This window comes from Oncorhynchus nerka, linkage group LG13 (genome assembly GCF_034236695.1).
Source record: "Oncorhynchus nerka isolate Pitt River linkage group LG13, Oner_Uvic_2.0, whole genome shotgun sequence".
NCBI lineage: Eukaryota > Metazoa > Chordata > Actinopteri > Salmoniformes > Salmonidae > Oncorhynchus > Oncorhynchus nerka.
In genome coordinates, this window is record NC_088408.1 from 33,696,590 (window position 1) to 33,719,458 (window position 22,869).

A 22,869-nucleotide genomic window follows, 5' to 3' on the forward strand; every position below is an offset into this window, starting at 1 on the left:
GAAGTTGTGTAATTCCCAGTCACAGCTCAGAAATGTGGAGCAGCCAGGAGTGGGCACTGTTGCACCGTGTGTCACTAAGCTCCTTCTGGCTACTCTCTGGCTCCTGGGAGACAATGTCAATAGAGGGAGGATTGTGTCATCTTTGTGGGTCAGTGAACATGGTCTGGGCACATGGAGGAGGGGGCTTTCAAGATGATTGATCCTTATATTATATATACATCCCCATGACTCAGTGCATCTGCGCATTATTACACACACACACACACACACACACACACACACACACACACACACACACACACACACACACACACACACACACACACACACACACACACACACACACACACACACACACACACACACGGATCATCCAAAAGGAGTCAAGTTCAAATTATAATGTTATCAGCCTAACAAATGCAAACATTTACTGTAACACCTTGTAGCTCAAATTCAAAACATATCCATGAACTCCACACTTGACTCAAAACACAACTGTCCCAGGCTCCAGCTTCACACAAAATCATGACCAAGCACAGGTACGGGAATGTTGATGATGTGTTGCTGCTGAATCCAACAGGTTATAAAAGGGTTCTTTAATGAGCCCTGCAAATGTAAACCTCTTACTTTATGCTCTCATCATCCTGTTGCCAAGCTGAGCTCTACAGCCAGGCCAGTGGCCAGATGTCTCCAGTTAGGAGTATACTTTATTTTTTCCTGTGACGCAAGATCATTACATAAGCTCATTCAGAAATGAAACGATATAAAAGGAGGAAATGGAAAAAGTAGATTCCTGGCTACACTCCACCTAAAACACACAGAGAATAACAAGTTCTGGGCCCTAATGTTGAATGTCTGCTCGGGTGATATTTACTGTATGCACACACTCATACCTTGGCACTGTGTCAGCAGTCTTCAGGGGCTGATTTGTGGTTTCAAATAAGAGGAAAGGTGAAAGTTCATTTGTGCAGGACATTACAGCTGGAGCGTCCTAGCAACAAGACCTCAATTGGTCCAGTTTAATATTAATTCTCTCCTATTTGTGTTATTCTCATGCAAAGACACATTTTGATTTTGAATGTGGGTACGCACTTGAAACACCAGTTTGAAGGATATAAATGAGATCATATATAAACAGACTTGAATAATGGTTTTGGTTTTGTGAAGAATAGAAAAGGACTCAGCCAAGTTTAGTGTCTACGCTCAAGTCCACAGACATGATTTGTCATCCACATCCAGACGAGCTCAAGGTTGATTTGTGATGGTGTCTGGCCCTTGTGAGAGATGCTGTTGTGTTTAGGCGGGCAGACACGTCTCCTCCCCCTCTCCTCTCTCCCCCTCACTTCTCCTCTCTCCCCCACTTCTCCTCTCTCCCACTCTCCAGCAGGCCCAGACCAGGGCAGAGCAAGACGTGCCTGGGCCTGCAGCCTCTCCTACCTCCTCCCTTTCCATCCCCTTCTCCCCTTCCCATTCTTCCCTTCTTTCATCTTTCATCCTCCATCCTTCTCCTCCTCTCCTCCCTTCCTTCCAAGTGCATGTGACCAGTCAAGGTCATTCACAGACTGAGACACAGTCACAGGCAGACGTGTGACTATCACTTCCCACAGAACACAGGGATCTCTTGAGACATGCAGTAGACACGCTCTCTCCCACAGTGATAAACTGCTGCTGGGAATGACAACAGCTGCTCCCTCTGAGAAATGTTCTATTGCGTTGCTCCCAAAATAACACTGATTGCAAATCATGCTATTGATTTGTATCACTTTAATTGCTCATGCCTTGTTATACAGTGTCTGACCACAGCAGTGGGTTTGGAATGCCTTTAAGTTTGGTGGATGTAAGATTATTATGATGGCTGGTGTCTGTGTGATACAAGTGCCTTTGGCAAGGAGGCTTTCCATCAGTATCAGGGTATATGTACAGTAAGGCAAAAAAATATTCTAGGACAATGAAAAATGATAGTAATCTATATTTTCTGCTGATTCTCAGCGTCATAATGTATCCTCTTGCAGTATTAATCAAGAAGGTTCCTAGTAATTTCACATAGTGCCCACTGGGTGGCAGTAGATGTAACGTAAGAAATGCTGAGATGTGTACGTTCTCAGTAGCTGCTGCTATAAATGAAGGACTGGACATGTTGGGTGTGTCAAAACGTAGATCAATTATCTTTGCAGTGTGATAAATAGATGCAGTCCAGATACAAAACGTTTGAAATGCAAAAATAAATTGTGAAAAATGTCATCTTCAGTGCTTTCAGTAAAGCAATGTTCTCAGTGTGTTCATTGTTTCATCATTGTTCTGTTTTTTCTTCCAGGTCATTTAAACCATTCTGGGTTGTAGCCTAGTCCCTTATGGGACAATTGTTTTCACTGTCTCTGAAGTTTGGCATCGAGATCAAAATCTCTTTGAAGTCATTATAGTCTATCCCAAATCACAACTCCACAAATGGAATTATGTTGGGGCTTCCTAATCTGCTAATGGAAGACTCAACATCCTAACTTGATATTCACTCTCAATCTTTAGAACCACATGCCCTCAGTTTAGCTCAATATTGTGTTACCAGCTACCGCTTTTTTTTTTGATGTAGCCTACAATACTACTGCATAACATTACTTAACTGTAAGTCAATGTCCTATTTACATAGTTTTACATGACATAACTTCAGTAATTGCTCTTGACCTTTAGACACATCATTAAAAGATCTCTCTACAAACAGCTGAATCACAGCTGCTATTAGAAACATGCAGGCATCAACATCTGTATGGATGTAAACACTGAAAGTGTTAAAAAATAGTGACCTCTAAACTAGAGCCAAAGATGGCATCTCTCTGCATCACTGAAAAACGAAAGCAGTCATGAACTTCCCATTAATCAGTGGCCAGGCTATTTATTTGATAACAGATTATATCAACATAAAACTGCTATGGATTGAAACAAAATGGCCCCTGTTTATAAAGTCATGAAACTGGATTGGAATTTAGGTTATTACAGGATGGCCGCCAGTAACATTGTTGTAAAGCTCAATCAAAGATGGCTTAAACAATATGTGATGACATGTCTGTACACAATCCAGTGAGGTGCCAAAGTTAATGTGATGTGTCAATCGCAGAGCGACATGACCACATGGTGTGAGCAAAGGGTAAGATACATTTGATTGCTCTGCATGTTTAAATAAAGAACGTGACAATAAAAGCATATGCACTTGTGTAGGAACATCTTAAGAAGCATATTTGATAGGTTATGAACATATTTTGCTTTTAGATATATTCAAAAAATGTAGTTCTCTTTTTGGTGCCTCAGGGCAACAATGTACAGTTAGGTTACTTTTCAGGCCAATATCATGCTCAATGAAAGACATATAATTTGATGTAAAATGATGGCCTTGGTCAATGTTTTTCCAACATATCCACTCACAGGCAATGGACACAGAGACATTCTATGAGCGAAAGGAGACTAATTGGTTAGAGCGTTGGACTAGTAACCAAAAGGTTGCAAGATCAAATCCCTGAGTTGACAAGGTTCAAATCTGTTAACCCATTGTTCCTAGGCCGTCATTGAAAATAAGAATTTGTTCTTAACTGACTTGTCTAGATAAATAAAGGATAAATATTTTTTGGAACAGTTAGGATCATACCCTCTGATAGTGAGGAAAGTGAGCTTGAGGACAGTGACAGTGAGGGAAAATGAACCATAGGTTTGAGAGGCAGTGAAATACTAGTTTATTCCCAATTTGTATTTTCTTATAAAAATAGTGCTTGTTTCTACTATGTTTCACTTAATAAATGTTCTGAAAATATCACATTTTCCTTACCTTTATGGCGCAGCGTTGCCCTGAGGCAACAAGAACAATTCTGGATGTGGGGGGGTAAAGTGAATGTTTTTATTATTGCTAAATGATCAGAAAGCCTAAATCTTCCCCGAAAAATAGAATGGAATATTTAAAACAAATTAAAAACCAAAATGTGTGCAGCTCACATTACAGACGCTGTCTGCATAGGAGCTTACATCATATGGTTAGATCTCCAAGACAAAAGGTCATTTCACACTGGGTAGAGACAACTTCTTACCTTGTGATTATGGATTGAAGCAAAAACAGATGTTTGTCTCTGTCGCTCTCACACGCTCTCTCTTTCTGAGATCTCTTTCAACTACATTTTCTAAAGATGGAGCTTTATCAAGTCAAGCTGGAAGTGGAACCCATTTCTTAAGTAACAAACTGCTGTCAGAACCTTTTCCAAACAAAGGATTCTAGTTTACCCATCCATTGATTTACTGGCTATTAGGATCCCATCCAAGATCACAACATTTTGTGCATTCGCTGAGTATTAGAAAACATCAGTGGAGCATAATAAGACTTAGACAATCACTGAGATAGGACGATAATAGACCAAAGTGGACCGAAGCAATTAAGAGGTTTCTGTTGGAACCTTAGAGCAGCTGGATCATTTACTCTGCATGAGAGAAGGACCCAGGCAAAAGGTTCACTCAGAGGTCAGAGAAAATCAAATCTAACCCAATTTATTTGTCACTTGTGCCAAATACAACAGGTGGAGACCTTACAGCGAAATGGTTACTTACAAGCCCTTAACCACAATGTAGTTTTAAGAAGAATACGTGTTAAGAATGTATTTACTAAAATAAACTGAAGTTAAAAATAAAACAGAAAAAAAATATGTCAAAAGATTATAGAAAAAAAATATATAGAATTGAAGAGTAATAATAAAATAACAGTAGCAGGGCTATATACAGGGGGTACCGGTATAGAGTGAATGTGCGGGGGCACAGATTAGTTGAGGTAATTGAGGTAATATGTACATGTAGGTAGAGGTAAAGTGACTATGCATAGGTAGCCAGGTAGCCATTTGATTAGCTGTTCAGGAGTCTTATGGCTTGGGGGTAGAAGCTGTTAACAAGACTTTTGGACGTAGACCGCTTGCCGTGCGGTAGCAGAGAGAACAATCTATGACTTGGGTGGCTGGAGTCTTTGGCAATTTGTAGGGCCTTCCTCTGACACCACCTGGTATAGAGGTCCTGCATGGCAGAGGTCCTTGGCCCCAGTGATGTACTGGGCTGGAACGCATGCAATACCCTCTGTAGTGCCTTGCTGTCGGAGGTTCGAGCAGTTGCCATTCCAGGCAGTGATGCATCTTGATGGTGCAGCTGTAGAACCTTTTGAGGATCTGAGGGCCCATGCCAAATCTTTTCAGTCTCCTGAGGTGGAATAGGCGTTGTTGTGCCCTCTTCATGACTTACATGGTGTGTTTGGACAATGATAGTTTGTTGGTGATGTGGACACCAAGGAACTTGAAGCTCTCAACTCACTCCACTACAGCCCCGTTGATGAGAATGGGGGAGTGCTCGGCCCTCCTTTTCCTGCAGTTCACGATCATCTCCTTTGTCTTGATCACGTTGGGGGAGAGGTTGTTATCCTGGCACCACACTGCCAGGTCTCTGACCTCCTCCCTATATGCTGTCTCATTGTTGTCGGTGATCACGCCTACCACTGTTGTGTCATCAGCAAACTTAATGATGGTGTTGGAGTCATGCTTGGCCATGCAGTCATGGGTGAACAAGGAGTACAGGAGGGGACTGAGCACGCACCCCTGAGGGGCCCGTGTGTTGAGGATCAGCGTGGCAGATGTCTTGTTACCTACCCTTACCACCTGGGGGTGGCCTGTCAGGAAGTCCAGGATCCTGCTGCCTGCCCTGTCTGTCACACCAGCCTTCGCCTTCGCTCCCCCCCCTGTCCAGCCCAGGCATTCGGCATCGCCGGCGTTCTAGCTGCTGCCGAACCTACTGCTGGCAAAACCCTTCACTCATCAACCCTGGACATGTATCGTCATCATTACACACACCTGGTTCCAATCCCCACTCTATTACTGTATATATACTCCCTCTGCCATTTGTCTTTGTCGGTCATTGAAAATGTTACTTATTTTCCTTAGAGGAATTTCCCTTACTATTTCCTGAGTACTTTAGATTTTGCACTTTGGGTTTGCCCTGTGCCTTTTTGTTCCTGAAGATATATTTTGAGCACAACAGAGTTTGTGTTTTGTCCCACTTTGATTTATGGTGCTTAAATAAACTCAATAGATCTAAACCTGCGACTGCCTCCTGCCTACTCCTCTCTACACCAGTGACCCTGTCCAGATCCTCCATGTACTTCCTCTGTCATCCATATCTTGGTGACTGTTGATGTGACTAGTGCCCATATAGTTCACAGAGAAGCATCTGCCCTTTCTTCAGTGTGCTAATATTATAGCATCTTGATATTATTGTTGGGAGCAATTGATATCATAGTTGGCATTGCATGATCAACACAGCCATATGGAGGGTAATTAGACAGCCTGGTCTCAGAGCAAACACATTATATTTTTACAAAAATTGCACCAACATAAATTCTCCCCATAATTGTCCTCTGTTCTTATAACACAACAAGAAACCTGGTCTCAGAAAAACACATATATTACTATACTTCCTCCAAGAAGGCGCATAGTTAGCTAAAATGCATAGTGGTTGGACTGGTAGTTGTTTATTTGGACTGGTACTGTATGACTGGTACTGTATGTAATAATATATATATATACAGTACCAGTCAATTTTTTTGACAAACCTACTCATTCAAGTGTGTTTCTTTATTTTTACTATTTTCCACATTGTAGAATAATAGTGAAAACATCAAAACTATGAAATAACACATGGAATCATGTAGTGACCAAAAAAGTGTTAAACAAATCAAAATATATTTGAGATTCTTCAAAGTAGCCACCCTTTGCCTCGATGAATGCTTTGCACATTCTTGGCATACTTTCAACAAGCTTCACCTGGAATGTTTTTCCAACAGTCTTGAAGGAGTTCCCGCAAATGCTGAGCATTTATTGGCTGCTTTTCCTTTGCGATGAGACTCGAATATTGAGCTCAGGTGCACCCTGTTTTCATTGATCATCCTTGAGATGTTTCTACAACTTGATTGGTTTCAACTTGTGGTAAATTCAATTGATTGGACATGATTTGGAAAGGAACACAGCTGTCTATATAAGGTCCCACAGTTGACAGTGCATATCAGAGCAAAAACCAAGCCATGAGGTTAAAGGAATTGTCCGTAGAGCTCCGAGACAGGATTGTGTCGAGGCACAGATCTGGGGAAGGGTACCAAAAAATGTCTGCAGCATTGAAGTTCCCCAGGAACACAGTGGCCTCCATCATTCTTAAATGGAAGAAGTTTGGAACCACTAAAACTTTTCCTAGAGCTGGTCACCTGGCCAAACTGAGCAATCGGGGGAGAAGGGTCTTGGTCAGGGAGTTGACCAAGAACCCAATGGTCACTGAGCTCCAGAGTTCCTCTATGGAGATGAGTGAACCTTCCAGAAGGACAACCATCTATGCAGCACTCCACCAATCAGGCCTTTATGGTAAAGTGGCCAGATGGAAGCCACTCCCGCTTGAAGTTTGTCTAAAGGTAATTAAAGGCCTCACAGACCATGAGAAACAAGATTCGCTGGTCTGAATAAACCAAGATTGAACTCTTTGGCCTGAATGCCAAGAGTCACGTCTTGCACCACCCCTGCGGTGAATCATGGTGGTGGCAGCATCATGCTGTGGGGACGTTTTTCAGCGGCAGGGACATGAAGACTAGTCATGAACTGTACATGTGTGTGTGTATAATGCAGGGCTGACAGAAAAGTTCATTTTCCCCCCCTTCCACTTGCCTCTTCCATTTTTGCAGTAATGCTGCAATTAGTTGGGTAGAGCACATACTTTTGTTAGCTGCATGTGTGACATAATTTCCAGTCCTATTTATGATATCATTTACAAACATACTGTTTTACATTTTTTGTTGTTGTAAAATAACATTTTTTTTAATCAATTAGTGTAATTGAGTTTAACCGCAATATTTGTTGTATTATTTGTTCTGTCTTTTCTGGTGGATTAAACTGAAATTGCACCCAACTTTCTATGACTTGTTTTAAAAATAGCGATATTTTGGAGATGATTTCATTTTAAAATAACCGCTAGTGAGAGGTTGTAATCCGAATAAAGGGGAAAAGGCCATTCTTAAACATGGGGGGTGTCACGTTCGTCGTATTGAGGAGACCAATGCGCAGTGTGATATGAATACATTCTTCTTTTAATAAAGAAAGAACACTAAACAAAGGTGCCGCTATATAGACCGAGTGCTGACATGCAACTACACATGGACAATAACACACAAAACCAAAATGGAAAATGGCAACCTAAATAGGATCCCCAATCAGAGACAACGATAAACAGCTGCCTCTGATTGGGAACCAAATTCAGGCCACCATAGACCTATATTACCTAGATATACAAAATCCCATAGATATACAAAAACCCTAGACAGGACAAAAACACACATACCCACCCTCGTCACACCCTGACCAAAATAATACATAAAACATAGATAACTAAGGTCATGGCGGGACAATTATATTAAATGGACTGGATCTTTACATTTTCCTCTTGGATCCTGTTTCAATAATAATGAAATCAAATCAAATGTATTTATATAGCCCTTCGTACATCAGCTGATATCTCAAAGTGCTGTACAGAAACCCAGCCTAAAACCCCAAACAGCAAGCAATACAGGTGTAGAAGCACGGTGGCTAGGAAAAACTCCCTAGAAAGGCCAAAACCTAGGAAGAAACCTAGAGAGGAACCAGGCTATGTGGGGTGGCCAGTCCTCTTCTGGCTGTGCCGGGTGGAGATTATAACAGAACATGGCCAAGATGTTCAAATGTTCATAAATGACCAGCATGGTCGAATAATAATAAGGCAGAACAGTTGAAACTGGAGCAGCAGCACGGCCAGGTGGACTGGGGACAGCAAGGAGTCATCATGTCAGGTAGTCCTGGGGCATGGTCCTAGGGCTCAGGTCCTCAGAGAGAGAGAAAGAAAGAGAGAAGGAGAGAATTAGAGAACGCACACTTAGATTCACACAGGACACCGAATAGGACAGGAGAAGTACTCCAGATATAACAAACTGACCCTAGCCCCCCGACACATAAACTACTGCAGCATAAATACTGGAGGCTGAGACAGGAGGGGTCAGGAGACACTGTGGCCTCATCCGAGGACACCCCCGGACAGGGCCAAACAGGAAGGATATAACCCCACCCACTTTGCCAAAGCACAGCCCCCACACCACTAAAGGGATATTTTCAACCACCAACTTACCATCCTGAGACAAGGCTGAGTATAGCCCACAAAGATCTCCGCCATGGCACAACCCAAGGGGGGGGGGCGCCAACCCAGACAAGATGACCACATCAGTGAATCAACCCACTCAGGTGACGCAGACCTTCTTGTTGAGTATCTGATCATCTACCATTTTTATAGGAGTGGTTAAAACATGCTAATAACTGTCCTCTGAGTATATCAAAAAAGGTTTGGTATACCTCCACTGGTATGTCATTCAGCACTGGAGTTTTAGGTTAAAATGCTTTAATTGCATCAATAAGTTCCTCCTCTGTAATTTGGCCTTCACATGAGTCTTTCTGTACAACTGTTAATTTTTCTTTTTAATTAGGAAACTACATGTGGGCATAATCCGCGACACTCTAGCAACCCAAAGGTTGTGTGTTCAAGTCAGGTTGGGGACAACTATAGCATTTTAGCTAACCCTTCCCCTAACCCATATTCTACGCATAACCCAATTCACCTAACCTGCTACGTAAATTCGCCTAGCCTTTGTCATTTGAGTTCTCCTAACCTTTTACTTAAATTATTCTAACCTTTTTTGTTAGTTCCCCTAAGCGCCAACATAAATTATCCTCGTAATTCTCCTTTGTTGTTATGGTGCAACAAGCAACCTGGTCTCAGAGAAAGATGTATAATACCATACGTCCTCCAAGATGTATAGACGTATGATACTATGCGTCCTATAAATCATATGATATTGTACGACCAATATTCCATTCATAATGTAACCTAACATAACGTAGTATATACTAAAATTGTCACAGATTTATGAACAGAATAATCCGAATTGCCCTGAGATCGTGTTGCAAATTGATTGTGATAAATTGTGTTATAAGTTAATTAAGCTGATGTTTGTCTTTTAAAGTGGTCTATAACCATCTAACTACATGTTTTCTGAAATGACTTGAGGTATGCCTATTGAATTAGCCCTGATATGTCAGACATGGAGGAAAGTATTTCCTTTTGAACAGTGGAGGAAGGCCATAGATAGTAAAGGTGCCCATTTGATCCATGTTCAAACATTTGTTAGCAATTAGCCCGAGCCGCAGACCGGACATTCTACAACATATGCACCCTCCGTCCCTCCCTCTTCTTTCCATCTCTTAGTCCCCTTCCTCTCTCTCTCTCTCTCTCTCTCTCTCTCTCTCTCTCCTCCCTCCCTCCCTCTCCCTCTCTCCCTCTCTCGCCCAGTCATGTTTCCCCAAGCTGCACATGGTTATTGTCCAAGGTATAAGTTTCCTCTGGCTCTGAGGGAGAGGAGCAGCAGCCTTTCGCCGACTGACTGTAGCATGTAGCCAGGAGTTTGTTCTTCACACACTAATAGACCTAGACTGTTTTATGTATGTGAGCTGCAGTTCAAGTGAGAAGTTGCTGGTGAGCGAGAGAGAGCCCATGGGATACCTGAAGAATTCCTACTGTAGTTGTTGGGAGAAAAGTATGGCTGGATATACAGCAGTCGTAAATTAATAAGTAAGTCCTGTCTCCTGCTCAGTGCTCTGGACACCCTGAACCATTTACAAGAGGGACCTGTTGCCCATGGATGAGTGTATACATTGTAAATTAGACACTGTTTTTCTGTCACTTCTGCTGTAGGAGACTGTACTGCAGAGAAGAGGGCTGGGACAGTCAGAGGCTTTTGTCGGACAAGTTCTTCACATCGTCACCAGAGCTGCCTTGAAGAATCACCATGAAAGGTTAGACGACTGTTGATGACTCTTTGTTGATGCCGTATTCAAATTCAGACTACTGCTCACTGTGGAGGAAGATAATATATTATGTAGGAGACGTGAAAGTGCACCGGTGGCACACAAATGTGCAGACAGCTCGCTTTTAAGACCAGTACCTCACAGCATCCAGAGAAAACGTTGGTTTGTTGATCTTGGATGTGGGACATCCACCCCTTTTGCTTTGAGAGCTCCGTATTTCAAAAGCTTGCTGTTTCCAGAAGCCACACATTGGCTTTTTGGGCTTCCTTTAAGGATCTTATATGAGCCCTTTTGAAAGGATAACATTTAAAGACCAACTTTTGTCAATGTTGCATGATATAAGACTCTTCAGAGACTCTGAAGAGGCTTTCGAAATCTGAGGAGTCCTCTCGGAGGAGGAATTGAGTAGCGACATGTGGCTTTAGCTTTAGAAGGTGTTACAGAGTGTTGTGGTATTTACAGGGGAACACACAGGTAGGTGGTCTCCTCATCTCTTGTTTGGAGCGTGCTCCCTTGAAGCCGGGCTACTAAACATATAGACTAACACATTCCTAATGTGAAACAGGAAAGAGGCACCTCGGTAGGGGAAGCAGCAGGTGTGTGGTTGGCACATAGAGTACAGTAGAGAGAACTATGACTGGAGACACAGACTGCCTTACAAAAACTTGAATAACAGTGTTCAACACAGCTCTCTTCTTTGGAAAGACAAATGCATTCCTTCGGCAGGCATTCAATCAAAAATCGTTGGCACGTGACAGTTATCAGATGAAATTGAAAGGTTCTAATTATGCAGAACTGCTAGGATTGCAAGAGAGAAGTTTGTGAAATTACAGAACAAGACCCTTGCTACTATTGCTAGTACTGCCTGGCTATTTCTGTCACGAGATGTCCAAAGTGTTTTCCTGGAGAAAACGAGGGCATGTATCATTTGATTTCAAGTCTGGACTCTCTCACCACCATGAAGGGCTGCTTGAGATCCTTCGGAGCAAGACCATTTGAATCAACACATTCCAGGCATTTCATTGCTTTGAAAGCAACTACACATTCCCTTTGAAGTGCATCTAAAACAGTTGGTTGTCAACAGGGGCTTGGGGAGACACTAGTCTTTATCAGTTGCAGTTGGGGCTCTTTGGTGTTGGTGAATTCTTGTGTCTCTGTTTTCAAATTGGAGATTCAGGTATCCATGTTAAAAGCTTTAAGTCAACACCAATCAGGTGGACATTTCAAACAGTACAGTATAGTTGGTTGTCAGACTTGGTATTTGTTTGTTTGGAGAACGGATTGCCAGTTGCTTCTGTTATAAGACAAGAAAACATAACACTCTTGACCCAAAGCTTATACTATAGTTTAATAGTCAAACATAACTGGATTTTCCCTGCTCCACATTTGAATGCGTGTGAAATCCAAACAGTGGTTTACATATTCCTCAGCTTTTCTAGGTTGATCGGGAGAGATTGAGTGTAACATTTGAAAATCCACTGCGAAGTGTAAATCAAGAAGGAACACAATATGGTAACCACAAGCATTGACAAATCATGAGGTTTGTGGACGTGAAGGGAGTTGACTGGTGTCATGTTCCTGCTCAGTGTGGCCCAAAGTTCACAATAACAATGAGGTTGGGAGGACTTAGACTTCATGTTGCCAATGAGAGACCACTAACATTCTCTTTGGTCCCTGTGTGTTGTACACGGATATTGGCAATTATTTGATACTTGAAACAAATGCATTGTGAATAGAAACACTGGGTTGTTGATGTAGGTGTTAGGTGAGAGTAGTCTCCCAGAGTAGTCTCCTAGAGCAGTCTCCTAGAGTTGTCTCCTAGATTAGTCTCCTAATGGAAGGCTTCATGTCCAGGGCATTACACAGCAGTGCCATCATTAGAAATGGGTCCGCTTACTAGGTGTCTGTCCTATTGTGGAAACAGAACAGAACCTTTTTATTTAATGACTCCAGTTTCTCTCCCTAGGGTGTCATCATTTGGCTACTATTGGCAGTCAACATAGTCCTTGCCCTGTCTGCAGTTCTGTATGGACCTTTCTTCCAGCCCATTGATGGCCTTTTCCTATGTAATAGGTTACATGATTAAATAATTTGACTCTTTAGCCTAATGTGTGATAGCTAGATTATTAGCCAACTTGTCAAACTTACCCTCATACCTACGTAGGTATTCATATGGATGTGGTTACAAATAATCAACTATGTTTAGAGTGGCACCAAAGATGACTATGTAACGCAGTTGCTACCTCTAATGTCCTTGCTGGGATGTTCTAACAGAGCTCAAGGTGTGTTTTCATATGTGGCTGTGTACTGTAAGACATCTGGACCAAGAGACAAATGAACTGTATTGCTTTCGGAGAGTCAAAGCTCTTCTTTCATGCCCTAGAACTGAAACATTGTCAATGTTTTTCATCTTTATTCTTTATCAGTACCACCACCGTATCAATCTCTTCTCACCACTTACACGCTTGTCAACTGTTGAAATGCAATCGTCTCCGTAGCTTTAGCCGAGTCATGGCGGAAGTATTTGGATGAATATTTAAACCTAACAAAGATTATTTTCATGACTTTCAGGTAATGAAATGTTGTAACACATTATGACAGTTCAAGGACTATAGCATTAGACCTGAGAGGTATTTTTGGCAAGTTCTATAGTGGCCAGAGGGATACAGGGTCACTGCCTTATACACTGTTAAAACAGAGAATATATAATCAAATTCACATTCCAAATGATCTATTACAAAAACTAATGATAGGTAGGGGTTATTCTGTTTTCAGTGCATTAACATTTATGTTTTTACCAGGCACATTAGACTCTTTAGCAATGCAAGAATGACACACCCTCTAATCAAGGAAATCTGCTGGACATACAGTACCTGCTGGATATACCATACAGACATGTCGCCTTTCTGCTGGCATATACATTATCGGATTACAAAGTTATCTAAATATTTAAAGGTTTTTAGAGTGGACATTCCATTCATGAAGTGTTTGATGAAATATAAATGTTAGTTTTGTCCATTAGAATTTGCAGAGGTTTTTTTCAGCCGTTTCCTCCAAATGCACCTGTGCTCATATTTGTAATGGAACACTGGCTCTACTACAAACACCCACCACATTTAAATATCTTACATTCTAAAGACCACTGACCAATAGAGCCCTCACCTGAGTGCCTGATTCTATCTTAAAAACATGTCTGGTGATTATGCTGGTGAAGTGCCTCTGATTGATGTGAGGTGCTGATAAAGTTCCTGATTGGTGTAAGAGGCATGTTTTATACAGGCAAGGCAGGGCAGACCACTTCTTTCCTCCGTTGGCAGAGCCAGGAGAGCAGTGAAGGGCAGGCCCGGGGTTTAGCTTACAGCCACCGGTATGGCTGACTGGATAATGTAAAGTCTAAGAGCTACAGCGGGCAGCTGGGCCCATTCCAGCCCCCTTCCTCCCTCTCTCCCTCTCTCTTCCACTGGTCCGCACATCTCAGCATTTCAGTCAGAGCCTTGGCCTTCAGCAGTCTGACTTCAGCTGCTCCAACAGGCTGACTTCACATAAACACCCTCACCTCAGAGTTCTGTATTCCTCTCCACATGCACAAAAAGCACAGCACAGTCCAGCAGAGGTGAAAACACCAGGGCTGCCTGAATGTAATATAAAGGGGGAAAGACGGTGAAGGAAAAGACAACAGAGACTCAACTGAGTGATGCTCTTTACTTTTGTGGATGTTGTACCTTAGTAAGAGAGTTGTTGACATAACTCAGAGGAGATTCTGAAGGATTACCTCGCAAGAAATACTGAGGTTTGTAGCCTAAAATTGCATATGCCATTAATCAATTGAAAGATCTCTATTGCATCACAACGGTACAGTAAAGTAAGCTTTTCACGACAATGTCTACACCTGTTGCATTCAGCATATTGGGGAAAATATAGTTGATTTGGTTTGATTAAATCACATATATTTTAGGTTATAGCTCAATTAGGTAAGCATTGCTAGTTAATTTAGTGGTTAGAGCGTTGGGCCAGTAAACAAAAGGTTGCTGGATCGAATCCCCGAGCTGTAAAAATCTGTCGGTCTGCCCCTGAGCAAGGCAGTTAACCCACTGTTCCCCGGGGGCCAAAGACATGGATGTCGATTTAAGGCAGCCCACGTACCTCTCTGTTTCAGAGGGGTTGGTTTAAATGCGGAAGACACATTTCAGTTGAATGCATTCAGTTGTACAACTGACTAGGTATCGCCCTTTCCCTTTCATTTGTGCCCAGCAATAAGCCATTTAAACCCAAGTTGAATCCAAATTCAGGTCTTGGCTTGAAGCTGCTTCTCTTTAGCATCAGTGTACCATGTCCCCCTGGCCCCTCTACCACATTGAGCTGGAACCAGGGGGGTGACACCACAGCCAGCCCAGCTAGCATCACACACAATCAGACTTACTATAGTGTTTCATATTAGGCTGCAATGGGGCCCTTTATCTGACAGCGCATACATTTTCATTCCAGCCCACCATACTTAGAGAAGTGAATGATATATTGGTCAGAGACACAGATTAAACACTAGGAAAACAATCCCGTTTCCAATTTGCGGAATTGTGTTTCTATAAGTTGTGAGCCAAGTATGACTTCACATTCGTATTGAGAGCTCCAAAAGTTGAATGGTTTGTGTCTTGGAGGGTAAAAGTGGCCGAGGGGGCTTATTGCATTTCACCTCGTACTTTGTGATTTATGACCACTTTAATCGAATGTGTGAGTTGTTCCTTCAAGTTTCATACTATTGACCTTCATCTGTGAACACGCATTTCAAGTCTCTCCGTCTGTTTTTCAGAAATCTATTGCGGATACGAGAACCAGCTCTTTAAAGGTGAGGACAAACATGCGTGTTGGTTTTCTAAATTATCCTCTGGTTCTTGGACAGAATGGTGTGACAAATCTGCTTGTTGCTGTCCTGGCTTTGGCAAATCTATTAGGCCTACTATTGCATGCTTGCATGGTGGGAGTAGTCAGATTTAAGTCAAAAGTCAATGAATGCTAACATGAGCTGAACTTCTGTGTGCTATCAGACGTTTCCATAACAGTGACACATGTTTTTTCTTTGCTGCCTTTCAGAGGAGGATCTTACTGGGGAGGAGGAAGAGATGACTTCCTTTAGAGGTGAGGAACATGGTGTCTTTCTTGCTGTCCACTTTTGTTTATTTTGCTTGTTATGTGGATAGACAAGCGGGTTCTATGAAGTGTCCTTTGTTTTGATATGGTTTTGATATGTCGGTCATGAATCTCTCAGGCGAAGAACCCAACAATACAATACAACCCTTTGAAAAATAGCATCAGAATATCCACCAAGGGCGTATTGTGTCCACATTGGGCTACAGTGTGTGTACAGTGTTTGTGTGTGTGAGGGCCTGCGTGTGTCTGCATACATCTGCCATCACTGTTTTGTTTGTGTGCGTGCATTGTACATCTGTTTCAGATATCCCTCCTTAATCCTTCTCTTTCCCCCGTCTGACCACCATGCTCACTCCAAACAGCCTCTGCTGACCAAAGCCAGCCACTAGTCTGGTAGTTAGTCATGCAAAGTCCACACAGTGTCAGGGTTAAGACATGCATTTCCCCTCCTCTCTGTTCTCTAACCACCTGATGTTATGGTAGAGAGACGAAAGCCCCATGCTTCTGATTGCAGGAAGAACCAGAGGTGGCTGTGTCAAATGCCAGCAGACACGTTCTCTGCAGCTGGCCGTTAAAGTGCTGTACAGTTTCTTTGCCTTCCTCATCATAGCAGTGGCAGTGCTGGCATCACTTGGTGAGTAGACTATGATATTATACCAAATCTGGCAGCAGGTAGCAGGTAGCCTAGCGGTTAGAGTGTTGAGCCAGTAACTGAAAAGTCAATCCCCGAACCAACGAGGTGGAAAATCGGTCAATGTGCTCTTGAGCAAGGCACTTAATCATAATGTCTCCAGCGTTGCTGTTGATAATTGCTGACCCTGGCTGTGACCCCTCTCTCTGTTGGTGTCTCTGGGATTTTGAGCTATTAGGCCCACTTTTACACCACTTTGGTTGGGTTTGATGAGATATAATAACTAAGCTAATAAAGCCGTATTAAATCCAGATTATTGTATGAGTAGATTGAAGTCTGGGACTTGGTGTTTCTGCAGGTATTATGTGTGCACAGACCTCAAGCTTCTCATCAGCAGGCATTCCTCCCCAATCAGAACCTGTTCTCTTTTGTCATGCTTGACTTAACAATGTGCTCCACACTGTACAATAACAGATGAGAGGGAGATCTGCTTCAAGCCTACAGGGTTTCTGTTGTAAAAAAAATAAGGGCCCTTTAATTTCCAACAAGGATTGAGTGAACATACGACTTCAAACCGATTTGCCAGGTCTTACCTGACTGACAACTTTTTCAGTGCTTACAGATGTTACTTGCATTTCGGCAAAAATATTATTGCGACTCAAAAAGATAAATCTCATTTTCACAGCAGCTCAGAGCTCCCTGAGGGCCATTGAGTAAAATTCCAAGATACAGAGGGTTGGGATTCCAACACTGCAGTGACACTGCATTTTATTGGCAGGGTCTGCATGAGTTTATGTCAACGCAGAGCACAGCACTAATGAGGCGAAATAAGAACAAAGCACTGTAAACCTTATGTCGTGAAATGTCTGAAATGTTGTTTGGCTTAAACTCCCCAAACATCGAGCGAGAACTTAAACATGAACTCATAAATATAGAAGTGTCCATATCATGCAGCACATCTGTTTTACATTGTTGAAAGTCCCCAATAATTAGTGTTATATAACAGGCATTCCGGTGGGGGAAAAACATCACATTAGAACCTAACCAACCTCTGTGTAGCTAGCGGACATGATTAGAACAATATCAGAAGTTCAAGTCCACCAGTACACCATGATAATGTAAATGAATGTTTGAGAGGCTGTGTAGAATCAACATCCCTGAGACCAAAATGCAGCATAACTGGTGGTATGTATAAATGACATCGTTAGTGAGTGCAAACATACTATGGTGAACCAGTTATTAATCCCTAAAATCAAGGATTAGGAAATGATATGCAAGTATAAGTCCTTAAAAGTGTGCTTTAAGCACTGTTGTTCTTCTTCTGGAGAAAATAATCAACTGGGAAGTAACCAGCTGAATAAACCAATACCATTATTTGTTCAGTACTTTGTAATAGAAAGAAACTGTCTTGTTGTTATCGTACAAGAAGGTTCAAGGCGGCATCTTAATTCCATTCACTGATGTGTATTGTCAAATAAGTGTTGTAGTCACTGTGTAACTTCACTTGCGTCCTAGTTTCTCAACACATGTATTATGTTTGTTTCAATGTCTATAGAGGAACCTCCATTCCCGTTATTCTGAAAGTCTAATTTACATAATTATCTTTGTCTCATCAGTATTTAGGAAGGTCGACAGCTTATCAGAAAAGGAATCCTTTTATCATAAGAAGATTACCAAGGTCCAGGAAAGTATACAAGGTGAGAGAGTATGATTAATCACGTGACAAAATGTGCAGAGCCTCCCAATGTGGCTGCTGACAGAGAAGTCAAGAAGTAAACAATGACTAGTAGAGCATACTGAACATTTCTGCAGATTTCCCAAATGTATTTTGTCGAAAGAGGACCCCTCTGTTTAAAATAGGTCACCCATTGAGTGTAACTGTATGGGTGACATAGTATGAAGTCCGGGCCAGTGAGGATCCGCTCTTCAAGCTTTATGGCCTGCCTCTTCTGGGGTGTCAACTCCCTGAAGAGACATCATTTGCAGAGGCTACGACAACTGCCTCCCTTGGCTCATTTATGGAAGCACCGCATCCGTCAGTCGTCGACTAGAATTTACAAATGGGAACTCTGATCATGATTAAATGATACATAAACAGATCACCATAAAGTTGTTGTCTATTCCTTCCCAGATCTTAGCACTGCCAGCAACTGCTCGGACTGCTTCAATGTGGCCCACTTCAGCGAGGAGATCAGTAGGCTGAAGGGGGAGTTTGAGGACCTCCAGAAGATGATCCTGGGTCAGGAGCAGGTCCTGGACCAGGCCTCCCAGACCCAGCAGACCCTGAAGTCAGTCAGCAGCAGGATGACCCGAGACATGCAGAACTACTCCCTGTCCATCAGGCTCATCAACCAGTCCCTGGAGCGTTACGTACACCAGGTGGCTGGATGGAAGGCGGTCATCACCGAGACGGACGAGAGCATGAAGACTCTGTCTCAGGATCAGTATGACCTCAAGGCCACGGTGAATCAGGTCAACACCACGGTGGCCCTCAGCTCCTTGTGGATGGACGCCCTGCAGAGGAAGACCGATGAGGAGACGCTGGTCCTGCAGAAGTTGACCGCTGACTGGCAGAACTACAGCCGGGTGTTGAGCGGTCTGAAGTCTAACTCTAGCACCACCACTCAGATGGTGAGGAGCATCCAGAGCGGAATCTCGGCCACGCACCAGAGGATCAGCATGAGCTCGGAGATAGTGCACGACCTTACCCTGCAGGTGATGAACCTGCAGATGCAGCTGGACAACGTCACCTCCTTCATGGACGAGCACGAGGAGAACATGCACGACCTCCACTACCACTCCAAGTACTATGAGAACCGGACGGGCGAGAGGTTCATCACCATGGATGCCCGCATGAACTCCATCGAGATGGAGATTGACACCATCTCGTCCAGCATCAATGCCACAGTGAGCCACGTGCAGAGCATGTACAAGTACATCAACATTGAGAGCACTTCGTGCCAGACCCGGCTTGGTGGCCACACGGAGGACCTGCACAACCTGAACACAACGGTGCTACTGCTGATGCACCTGGCTGACACCCTGAGGCAGCAGTACATGCTGCTGAGCGTCCGTCTAGACGTGGACGTCAGGAACCTGTCCATGGTCATGGAGGAGATGAAGCTAGTGGACACTCACCACACCCATGTCATCCAGAACTTCACCATTCTGAAAGGTACAGCAGAGCTGTTCTTGATGTTTTCGCCAAAGGCACTTTTGTTTACGAGTTCTTCATTTAGCTGTGTTGCTGTTGGCTGGTTTCATTAGTGCTCACCTGACTCTTCTCTTCTCCAAATGCACTTCTATTATTGTTTAAACTTGCTAATATTGCTGCTATCACCTCACAGGTGCACCTGGCCCACCAGGTCCAAAAGGCAACAGAGGGGAAGGAGGGGCCAAAGGTCCAGTTGGCCTGACAGGAAACAAAGGAGACAAAGGCCTAGCAGGGAACCGTGGCCCTCTGGGAGAGAAGGGCTTCATCGGGCCGGAGGGAGCTCAGGGGGAGCCAGGACCAATAGGAGCCAGAGGCGGAGTGGGAATCAAAGGGGCGAATGGTTCTGTGGGCCAGCCTGGCCCCCGTGGAGAAAGAGGAGAGAAGGGAGATATAGGTACTGTTGGTAAGGATGGACTGCCAGGCCCCAAAGGGCCAATGGGAATACAGGGCCAAACAGGGCTCCCAGGGGTGCACGGGCTACCCGGTCCAAGAGGAAAGCCTGGGCCTGTTGGTCCACACGGAGCCCCTGGCCCACCAGGCCTACCAGCTTACCCAGCCACAGTGTCTTGAGGGGCCCATAAGGTCTGATCACTACAAGGGCAGGATTAGATGTACTGTAGTGATGTACTGGCAGCCTGACAAAGGGGTGGAGTGTAATTGAAGAGGTTGGAATGGATGGATGGAGCATGGGAAAGCTAATTCTCAAGCTTTCCGCTTCATGTTAGTCCATTGTTTTCATTGGACACTCAATGGACAACCCATGCTCTTGAGCATATACTGTACAGTACACATAGCCCTAAATGCATGTTCAGGTATGAAGGGATGTAGAGGAGACTGCAAAATTGAAGATAACATAAAGACTGCAAAAGTACGAGTTAAAAAAAAATGCATTGTAAGTTTTCAGTATCACATACAGCTGAATGTATGTTTGAAGGAACCACAAAACCCTCATGGGGGCTTCATAAAGATCTAGGTTTACATTGCCATGCAGTTTCATGAAGGTACACTTAAATAAGGATTATTTTGTACACACATTTTTGGAACATTGACACGTGAAATTCTGTTTGATGGCACTTTACTGGTTTTATAAAGTGTAGAAACTACAGTCTGTTTTTATGTGTTTGCTTTTGCATCTTTTATGTTTCGGAGCAGGTTCTCCTGAATACTGACTGAAGTTGAGATGATTCAACAGGTCATAGTCATAATGGTAAGGGATGAATGAAATTGCTGAAGAACCAAAGGAATCTGCTTGGGTACGCAACTTTGGAAGTATTGGGTTTTAGTCAGCAATTGAACATTTCCTGAAATACTTCAAATGTATGGTTTTGGAATAAATATCTTTTTACGAGACATATTTGGGGTTTTATACTAATATTTTGCTATGTTACATTCAGAGTTTTTCCAGATTTTAAAGTGTATATAATATACATCATGTTTGTTGTGTGTTCTTGTTTCTATTGTGACTATTCATATGAATCTCTGCACATAATCAGAGTTGTGTGATGATATGTGTATTTTAACAGCAAATAGAACATGTTTTAAAAAAGGGGAAATGATGAGACAGACGCTACGTACTGGGCACACACTAGTTGAATCAACGTTGTATAGACGTTGAATTGACGTCTGTGCCCAGTGGGTATTTTTGTAAACCTGTGTCATTCTTATAAACATTTGACTGGCTTGAATAGATGTTCAATAAATGCTACCACTCTACTTCACCAAAGTGTATCGACATACCACTTTCACAAGTTCTGCTATTCTTCACATATGCAAACCTATTTTGAACTCCCATTTGTGTCTGGTAGAATGTTCGGATGTAGCTGCCGGGAGAGCCAATCAGAGTTCTACTCAGTCCAAAAACCCTGAACGGATAAAGGAGTGGTTTTGCTGATTAATTAAGAACATGCCGTTTTCTCCCTCCAATAAAGTATTTTAGGATTTAGTTATTCAAACGGTCTTTCATTTCCTGTGTTACTCAATTGTTTTTTAATACAACGCATGCCTTAGATGTTTAAGCTATATCCCACATAGAATATTAGCTGTGGATATTATGGCTTCAAATTACGTGCTGATATCATGCAGTCTCGTGAGATCTGAGGGACACGAACTCGAACAAAAACTTCCACTCAAATCCCATATTTTTTTGGTCATATGGATTTGCAATGTGTGGAGGGATTCGACCACTTTATATTTTCACCGAAGCAATATTACAGAGGAAAACAGATGGTAAAATTAAATGGCTTTAAGACTGAAGATACACTATCAAATATTTCTTCAAAAGAAGGAAAAGACTGCAGTGATGAAATTTGAGAAGGTGTGTCTGATTTCAGTGGCTGGCTGTGTAAAGATACTCAGTTAAAATGGCCTGAGCTTCTCCTTCACATGTGTTGTGCAAGCCGCCGCAAGACATCTGACCTCCAGCAGCTTTTCAAAAAACCATTACCACATGTGCAACCATAAATCACTCACAGCTAGTGTGTAGGGAGATATTTTGGCTTGATGCATCATTACAAATGGCACATTTAGGCAGAAACAGTGTTATCGACAGTCAATGTGGAGCCAGTATTATCGTTGTAATTTTGCAATAGTAAAAAATGACGTTTTCCATTGTTATTGCAGCAATAACTAACTGCTACTGTAAATTAAACACATTGCGCGTTGAGCAAACATACACCCGAAACATTTAATGACACTTGTTTATTAGATGGTTACTCTGAGTGTACTGTATACTCAATGACATACAATGTAGGTCCATTTTAATGTGAAGCACAGTAAATGAAGTCTGCGGAGAATACCTGCTCCATATTATATCCATTGTATTGGCGCCAGGCACATTGTTTGGGTCACAGATGCTGTCTGTTGCTGACACACTCATATTTCACAGCAAAGACACATCTATACCACTGAACACCAGATGCACTCTGTTCCTCAAGAATACACCCTCATGAATACCC

General features: G+C 42.7%; 1 protein-coding gene across 2 annotated transcripts; it reads left to right on the plus strand.

Annotated features, from left to right (window-relative positions):
- The first annotated feature begins 10,418 nt into the window (after positions 1 to 10,418).
- LOC115139409 (scavenger receptor class A member 3-like) lies at positions 10,419 to 21,871 on the plus strand. Of its 2 annotated transcripts, XM_029676750.2 has the most exons (8): positions 10,419 to 10,689; positions 10,813 to 10,913; positions 15,733 to 15,768; positions 16,014 to 16,058; positions 16,585 to 16,704; positions 18,318 to 18,398; positions 18,833 to 19,876; positions 20,049 to 21,871. In XM_029676750.2, exons 2-8 carry the CDS (start codon positions 10,907 to 10,909, stop codon positions 20,483 to 20,485), a joined length of 1,770 nt encoding a protein of 589 aa, XP_029532610.1. In that variant the 5' UTR covers positions 10,419 to 10,689; positions 10,813 to 10,906; the 3' UTR covers positions 20,486 to 21,871. The 2 variants fall into 2 exon arrangements, with proteins under 2 accessions (XP_029532610.1, XP_029532611.1); XM_029676751.2 differs by lacking the exons at positions 10,419 to 10,689; positions 10,813 to 10,913 and adding an exon at positions 11,155 to 11,399.
- Positions 21,872 to 22,869: the final 998 nt, after the last annotated feature.

Coding starts and splice junctions, on each gene's coding strand:
- LOC115139409 (XM_029676750.2), top strand. Junction 16,059..16,584: donor AGAGATGACTTCCTTTAGAG/GTGAGGAACATG, acceptor TTCTGATTGCAG/GAAGAACCAGAGGTGGCTGT. Junction 18,399..18,832: donor GGTCCAGGAAAGTATACAAG/GTGAGAGAGTAT, acceptor ATTCCTTCCCAG/ATCTTAGCACTGCCAGCAAC.